Source organism: Dipodomys merriami, unplaced genomic scaffold (assembly GCF_024711535.1).
Source record: "Dipodomys merriami isolate MVZ:Mamm:240054 unplaced genomic scaffold, mDipMer1.0.p SCAF_16, whole genome shotgun sequence".
NCBI lineage: Eukaryota > Metazoa > Chordata > Mammalia > Rodentia > Heteromyidae > Dipodomys > Dipodomys merriami.
Genome location: NW_027202937.1, coordinates 12019742 through 12028346, shown reverse-complemented (window position 1 = coordinate 12028346; position 8605 = coordinate 12019742). Strand labels below are relative to the sequence as shown.

General features: G+C 45.3%; 1 protein-coding gene across 1 annotated transcript; it reads left to right on the top strand.

Moving 5' to 3' along the window:
* The first annotated feature begins 14 nt into the window (after window positions 1-14).
* Window positions 15-8258, top strand: Mrps18b (mitochondrial ribosomal protein S18B). The gene is made up of 7 exons (XM_070024238.1): window positions 15-110; window positions 1176-1284; window positions 1400-1497; window positions 1625-1693; window positions 3341-3407; window positions 5137-5196; window positions 7501-8258. Exons 1-7 carry the CDS (start codon window positions 33-35, stop codon window positions 7785-7787), a joined length of 768 nt encoding a protein of 255 aa, XP_069880339.1. The 5' UTR covers window positions 15-32; the 3' UTR covers window positions 7788-8258.
* The last annotated feature ends 347 nt before the right edge of the window (window positions 8259-8605 follow it).

Below are 8605 nucleotides of genomic sequence, written 5' to 3'. Positions count from 1 at the left end.
CCCGGGCATTTCTATTCTGGGCGTACGTCAAGATGGCAGCCTCCGTATTGAACACGCTATGGGGGCGGTTTCCTAGGCTTTTACGGTTCCAAAGTGCTTACGGAGTTCAGGTAACTCCTCGGAAGATCTTATTTTCAGAATCCCAATTTAGTGATGCTTTCTCTGTGTCTCTCCACTTCCCTGGATCCACGGGCAGAGACTTTTCCCCCGAGCTTAGGTTTTAGCTGGACATTTCCGGACCACCACCCCTTGTCCCGTACGGCCCGCGTATTCTCATTCTCTACGCCTGAGAATCAAGGTTATGACTTCCCAAAATGCCACCTCGATAAAATAATTAACAAGGTGGGATTATTAACCTCTTGGATATAAGCACCGTAAACTATAATACATTGCAAAATTATGATGCCTGCCCTTGAGTGTTCTTGAATTTAAAGGATCTTAATTTTACCACCTCTTGCTATCCTCGAGGAATTGTAGCCAAGGTATATGTCGCCAGAATATAAGACTTGGGGATCTGTTTCTTATAAGAGCATGCAGGGGAGGATTAATTCTGTCCTTAGGGTTGAGGTTTCCCTCCAGCCTCAGGTACTCACCACCCTGGAGGTTCTTGGCAGTGCTGGGCGAGATAGGAAGGCTTGCTTAGCTGCCATTCCCTAAAGTAGATTTGAAAAGTAATGATCGAAGTCACCACAGAATTAATAACAGGCTTGGTAGCTTTAAAACGAGCGTTAGGACTCAATTTTGTTTTGTTCGATGGAATGTCGACCTTCAACTTTATATAAAACTGAACAACTCAGTGATTAGGGATTGCTCTGTGCCACCATACATCTTAGTTCCAAGAGGATAAATGCCCTATTTTTCCCCTTCCACCAGATTCAGTTCATTCCCCTAAAGCACAATATATTTTGTGGGCCAGGTTTTTTAATTATCTTCTCTAATAAGATTGTTTTCCAGCCACTTATTCCTGGTTATCCCTTTACCTGTAGCTTATTGCTACTCATTGGAGAATGAGTGTTGATTTGTCAGTTTAACACCCACAAAGTAATACCTTCTATATTTCTGCTAAGTTACATTAATAAACTGGACACACATTCCTCCTCTCCCCACAGTGCAAACAAAACAATTAACTCCTTTTCTTGAACTCATCCTCTCCTTTTTTTCCCCTTCCTTTGTAGGTTCCCTTCCAGACTCTTTGCACCAAAGCCTCCACTGAAAAAGATTCTTTGCCTTCACTTCCTATTTCTCCCTATGAAAATGAACCCTGGAAATATCTGGAATCAAAAGGTACACCTAATTGGGGAAGGGAGAGGATCAGATGAGGTCTGAAGTAAATGGATAGACACCTCCTTTACTCCCACCCTGATATAACTTGTCTGATTTTTTTTTTTTTTAATTTCAGAATATGAGAATCGCTATGGTTCTCATCCTGTCTGGGCGGATTATCGCCGCAATCACAAAGGTGGTGTACCCCCACAGTGGACTCGAAAAACATGTATTGTGAGTTTTTGAGGGTAACACCTGGGTGGGATGTGGAGTAGGGCATAAGCCCTAGTGACAGTAGGAACAGCACTTTTTTTTGGACAAGGTTTTTGGATATCTTTAACTTCTAATTTCTTCTCTACAGCGTAAGAATAAAGTTGCTGGAAATCCTTGCCCCATCTGCCGGGATCACAAATTACACATTGATTTTAGGGTAAGGAGAACATTTTATCCAGAGAATGGATTTGGACTTAGAGTGCCTTTATAATGTTAATGATATTATTGTAGGTGCTCCACATGTTTATATATTCGGGTACCCTTATAGTATTATTATTTTCTTTTTGCCAGTATTGGGGCTTGACCTCTGGGCTTGGGCACTGTCCTTGAACTCCTTTTGCACAAAGTTAGCACTTTACCATTTGAGGCATAATACCACTTCTGGCTTTCCTATGGTTAATTAGAGATAAGAGTCTCATGGACTTTTCTGCCCCTGCTGTCTTCAAACTGAGACCCTCAGTCTCCTAAGTAGCTAAGATTACAGGTGTGAGCCACTGGTGCCCCTTTTTCTGTGTGTGTGTGTGTGTGTGTGTGTGTGTGTGTCTGTGTGTGTGTGTGTGTGTGTGTGTGTGTGTCTGTGTGTGTGTCTGTGTGTGTGTCTATGTGAGAGAGAGAGAGAGAGAGAATTGGAGCTTGAACTCAGGACCTAGGCTCTGTCTGAGAGCCATTTTGCCCAAGGCTAGCACTCAATCACTTTGAGTCACAGCTCCACTTCCAGTTTTCTGGTAGTTAATTGAAGATGAGTCACATCCTTTTCCTGCCTGGGCTGGCTTTGAACCATAATCCTTGGTCTACTGAATAGCTAAAATGACAGTTATAAGCCACTAGCACCCAGCTTTTTTTTTTTTTTTTTTGTCAGTCATGGGGCTTGAACTCTGGGCCTGTGTGCTGTCCATGAACTCTTCAGCTTAAGGCTAGCGCTCTACTACTTGAGCCACAGTGCCACTTCTGGTTTTCTGGTGATTTATTGGAGATAAGAGTGTGACAGACTTTCCTGTCTGGGCTGGCTGTGAACTGCTGGCCTGAGTAGCTGGTATGAGCCACCAGCATCCAGCTTTTATGTCATTTACTATAGTTAAAACTGTAAGGTTTTTAATCATGTATTTATGTATAATATCCATTATGCTGTTATATACCTTGGCTGTTTGTACATATTAGAACATCATTCCTTTGTTGTTGTTTTTTGTTTTTGTGGGTCAGTCCTGGGGCTTGAACTCTGGGCCTGGGCGCTGTCCTTCAGCTCTTCAGCTCAAGGCTAGCACTCTACCATTTGAGCCACAGCACTACTTCTGGCCTTTTCTAAAGTTTATGTGGTGCTGAGGAATCAAACCCAGGGCCTTATGCATGCAAGGCAAGTACTCTACCACTGAGCCACCTTCCCAGCCTTAGAACATTATTTTTGAACAGTGCCCAAGCTCAGAGTTCAAGCCTCATGACAGACAAAAAAAAACGGGGGGGGGGGGGCTGGGAATGTGGCTTAGCAGTAAAGTGCTTTCCTTTCATGCATGAAGCCCTGGGTTTGATTCCTCAGTAGCACATAAACAGGAAAAGCCAGAGTAGCGCTGTGGCTCAAGTGATAGAGTACTGGCCTTGAGGAAAAGAAGCTAGGCCAAGGCCCTTGAGTTCATGCCCAGGACTGGTAAAAACAAAAACAGTGAATTTATGGGATTAAAACTGGGAAATGAAGGAGGGTAGCATCCAGAGGACACAAAGATATCTTTCTGGATGAGTTGGGATTGTATATTTTTAATCTCCAAAGGTCTTGCTACTTCTCCCTCTGCTTATGTTTTTTTCTCCTCCACAGAATGTGAAGCTCTTGGAGCAGTTTGTCTGCGCTCACACGGGTATTATCTTCCATGCCCCATACACAGGTTAGCCTAATAGCACTGTCTGTACCAGAATAGTTTTTCCTTGGAGCACTCCTTGCTTATGCAGTTGGACAACAGGTATTTGGGAGAAGTCTTTTTTTTTTTTCTTTTCTGTTTATGTGGTGCTGAGGAATCGAACCCAGTGCCTCATGCATGCAAGGCAAGCACTCTACCACTGAGCCACCTTCCCAGCCCATGGAGGAAGTCTTAATGGAGATACTTATGCTGAAACATTTATATATAGACAAAAGATGAAGTATCAGCCAGGTGCCAGTGGCTCATGCCTGTAATCCTAGCTACTCAAGAGGCTGAGATCTGAGGATCATGGTTCAAAGCCAGCCTGGGCAGGAAAGTCCATGAGAATCTTATCTCCAATAAAAACCACTAGAAAACTGGAAGTGGCACTGTGGCTCAAGTGGTAGAGCACTTGCCTTGAGCTGAATTGTGCAGGTATAGCACCCAAGCCCAGAGTTCAAGCCCCACAAAAAAAACAAAAAAGAAAAAAGAAAAAAAAAAAAAGATCAAGTATCTCTGTAAGAAGACTATCTAAATAGTTCTTCCAAGATAAATGGCAATTACTTTCTATAAGGTCTGTTCACTTTTTTTTTTTTTTTTTTTTTTTGGTGTGGGGGGAGTCTGGTCCGTCATGGGGCCTGAATTCTGGGTCTGGGCGCTGTCCCTCATCTCATCTCTTCAGCTCAAGGCTAGCGCTCTACCACTTGAGCCACAGAGCCACTTCTGGCTTTTTTCTTTTTGCTTATGTGGTGCTGAGGAATTGAACCCAGGGCCTCAGGCATGCAAGGCAAGCGCTCTACCACTGAGCCACCTTCCCAGTCCCCAGGTCTCTTCACTTTTATAAAAGGCTTTTCTCATAAACTCCTGGGGCTTAAATTTAGGGTCTGGGCACTTGCAGCCTTTTCTGTTTATGTGGAATGGAACCTAGGGCTCTGTGCATGCTAGGCAAGTACTCTACCACTAAGCCACATTCCCAGCCTGTAGGGCTTTTTATTGTCTGGCTTCAAAAGTTAGAAGGAATTGCTTATAATCCTAGCTACTCAGAAGGCTGACATCTGGTGATCGTAGTTCAAAGTTAGTCTAGGCAAGAAAGTTCATAGGAAAGTTTAAGGACAGCACCTAGGCTCTGAGTTCAAGCCCCAGGACCAGCACACACATATAAAAAAGTCAGAAGGTCCAGTTACTGCTATGCTCTCAGATTACTTTTTGTTTACCATTAAATAGCTTCTCTATAGTGATAAGACATAAAATGTCCTCCCTCTAGCCGGGTGCTGGTGGCTCACGCCTGTAATCCTAGCTACTGAGGAGGCTGAGATCTGAGGATCATGGTTCAAAGCCAGCCCGGGCAGGAGAGACCAGGAGAGACCGTGAGACTCCTATCTCCAATAAAACCACCAGAAAACCGGAAGTGGCACTGTAGCTCAAGTGGTAGAGCGCTCGCCTTGAGCTGAAGAGCTGAGGGACAGTGCCCAGGCCCAGAGTTCAAGCCCCACGGCCGACCAAAAAAAAAAAAAATGTCCTCACTCTAATTTTCAGAGGAAGGGGAGGATACTTTGTCTTTGATGAGGAAACTAAGGCCCACAGAAGGTTTAGGGACATGGGTCTAAGTAATAGCACATGTTTAAATCCAGCCCTCTGTCAGCATATGGGAACAGCTATGTTCTTTTACTTACTATACCTTATAGAATGAGCACCAAGTTAATTTTTCTTTCCACAGGAGTCTGTATGAAGCAGCACAAGAAGCTGACCCAGGCAATCCACAAAGCCAGGGAGCACGGTGAGCATGAAATAGGAAATACCAGTTTCCCTAGCTCTAGGGAAGGTGATATATATGTGCTTCTACCTCTCTGAAAAAATGGCAACCTGTTCTAAGAGTCTTTTTGTTTTGTTTTTGTCCCGGTACTGCGATTTGAACTCTTTTTTGGGGTTCTGTCTCTTTTTTTGCTCAAGGTTTAGGGCTCTACCACTGGAGCCATAACTCAATTTCCAGCTTGGAAGTTGGTTAATAGGAAATGAGTCTCCTTTTCCTGCACAGCTGGCTTCTGTGATTTCACTTCTCAGCATCTGGAGTAGCTAGGATTCCAGATGTAAGTCACTAGTGCCTATCTTTAAGAATCTATTTCCTGGGGCTGGGAAGATGGCTCAGTGGTAGAGCGCTTGCCTTGCATGCCTGAGGCCCTGGGTTCGATTCCTCAGCACCACATAAGCAAAATGAAAAAAGCCGGAAGTGGTGCTGTGGCTCAAGTGGTAGAGTGCTAGCCTTGAGCTGAAGAGCTGAGGGACAGCGGCCAGGCCCAGACTTCAGGCCCCACAACCGGACCCCCCCCCAAAAAAAAAAAACAACCAAGAATCTATTTCCTTTCTCTTTTCCTTTTCCTTTTCCTTTTCTTTTTGTTGTTGCTCGTGGGGTTTGAACTCACAGCCTAGTACTGTCCCTGAGCTCTTTTGCTCAAGGCTATCACCATACCACTTTGAACCATAGCTCCACTTCCGGTTTTTAAGTGGTTAATTGGAGATGAGTCTCAAGGGGACTTTTTGTGACTCACCATTCTACTGTCCCTGTTTCTTCTCTTTATTTATTTACTTATTTATTTTTATTGTGAAACTACTGTACAGAGGGGTTACAATTACATGGGCAAGATAATAAGTACATTTCTTATCAAGCATTATAAGCCTCCTCTTTTGTTTCCCCTTCCCATCCCTTCCCATCCTCCCCCATCCCCCCGCCCCCTCAACTAAACTGTTTTTGGGTCCCATTGTGGGGCCTGAACTGTGGGCCTGGGCGCTGTCCCTCAGCTCTTCAGCTCAAGGCTAGTGCTCTACCACTTGAGCCACAGCGCCACTTCCGGCTTTTTTCTTTTTGCTTACGTGGTGCTGAGGAATCGAACCCAGGGCCTCATGCATGCAAGGCAAGCGCTCTACCACTGAGCCACTTTCCCAGCCCCCTGTTTCTTCTCTTGAATCTTTTTTTTTTTCTTCCTCATCCTTGGGCTTGAACTCAGGGCCTGGGCACTGTCCCTGAGCTTTTTTGCTCAAGGCTAGCTAGTATTCTACCACTGAGCCACAGCTCCACTTGCAGCTTTTTTTGTTGTTGGTTGTGGGCCTGTAGCCCTGTCCCTGAACTCTTCAGCTCAAGGCTAGCACTCTACCACTTGAGCCACAGTGCCACTTCCACTTTTCTGGTGGTTAATTTGGAGATAAGCCTCATGGACTTTACTGCCTGAACTGGCTCTGAACAGTGATCCTCAGATCTCAGCCTTCTGAGTATCTAGGGACTGGGCACTGTCCCTGACCTCCTTTTTGCTCAAGGCTAGTGCCCTTTTTTGTTTTTTATTAATATGCTAATGTTAATATAGAGGTGATGAACACAGAGGTTACCATTTCCTCCTCATTCTTCATTTCTCTCTTTTTTGTTGTTGTTGATGGTCATGACATTTGAACCTCTGTGCTTGAACCCTGAGCCCTTTTGCTAAAGACTAATGCTGTGAGCTACAGCTTTACTTCTGGTTTTCTGGTGGTTAATTGGAGATAAGTATCTAATGAACTTTCTTGCCTGAGCTGGCTTTGAACTGCGATCCTCAAATCTCAGCTTGCTGAGTCGCTAGGATTACAGGCATGAGCCACCAGCACCCAGCTCATTTCTCTCTCTTTTTAATTTAGTTTTTTTTGTTTTGTTTTGGTCTGTACAAAGAGCAATACTCAGAACCAGTATTCCCCTAGCTTTTTTTTGCACCTCTGGTGTTTTTTTTTTTGCCAGTCCTGGGCCTTGACCACAGGGCCTGGGCGCTGTCACTGAGCTTCTTTTGCTCAAGGCTAAGACTCTCCCACTTGAGCCACAGCACCACATCCAGCTTTTTCTGTTTATGTGGTACTGAGGAATCAAACTCAGGGTCATGCATGCTGGCAATCATTCTACCACTGAGTCACCTCCCTAGCCCTGTACCTCTGGTTTTTAGCTAGTTAATTGCAGAAGAGTCTCACGTATTTGTCTACTTAGCTGGCTTCAAACCATGATCCTTAGGACAGGATTACAAAGTGTGAGCCACCAGTGCTTAGCTCATTTCTCCTTTTAAATCTCTAGGTCTCCTCAGATACCACATTCCCCAGGTTGAACCCCGGGACCTTGACTTCAGTACATCTCATGGAGCTGTGAGTGCCACGCCACCAGCTCCCACCCTGGTTTCAGGAGAGCCTTGGTATCCATGGTACAGCTGGAAGCAGCCACCAGAGAGAGAACTGTCCCGCCTTCGCAGGCTCTATCAGGGAAATCTCAAAGAAGAAAGTGGCCCCCCACCTGAATCAATGCCTGAATTGCCTCTCAAACCACAAGTTGAAGCCTCCAAAGAGGACCCTCAGAATGCACCATAGGATTTGTGCACAGGGGAGGTCTGAAGAATTAGGAGATAGCTTCTAGTTTTTTGTTTTGTTTTGTTTAGTCAGTCATGGGCCCTGAACTCTGGGCCTGGAGGCTGTTTCTCAGCTCTTCAGCTCAAGGCTAGCACTCTACCACTTGAGCCACAGCACCACTTCCGGCTTTTTCTGCTTCTGTGGTGCAGAGGAATCAAACCGAGGGCCTCGTGCATGCAAGTCAAGCACTCTACCACTGAGCCACCTTCCCAGCCCCCAGTTTCTAGTATTATGAAGTGGGATTTACCTGGAAAATGATGTCGTTTTTGCCAGTGACAGACACAAAAAGAAAATAATTGTTAAAGAGACAAATCCATTTGAAGTTGGGGGAGGGCAGTGTAGATGTGTATGGGAACCCAGATCTCTATGTGTGCTTTCAACTGTCACTTTCAGACTTGCTTAGCATTTCCACAATAAAACTGTTTCTCCGGTCTCTGGCTTTGCTTTGCCATTTCATATTGAATAGTATCTGGGGCAGGGTTGCTCAATGATGCTAACTTTTCATATAAGAAATCCACTGCTGCAGTGGGGAGGGAGAGGGGTCTGACTTAAGCTAGCCCTCCTTGTGGCTCTGGATCACACCTGGCAGAGACAGGTGCACCAACCTAGCAGGATGGCTTCTGTGACCCCTCCCTCTACCCCTCAACCACCTAGCTCTGTTCGTGTTCCCAGCTGCTCACTGGGACCTAACGGAGCCTTAGGAGTGAAATACTAGGCCCCGGAAACGAGCGTTGCGCTGGCATCACTGGAGCGGAATGCAGGGTTGGGAGCTGCTTGGC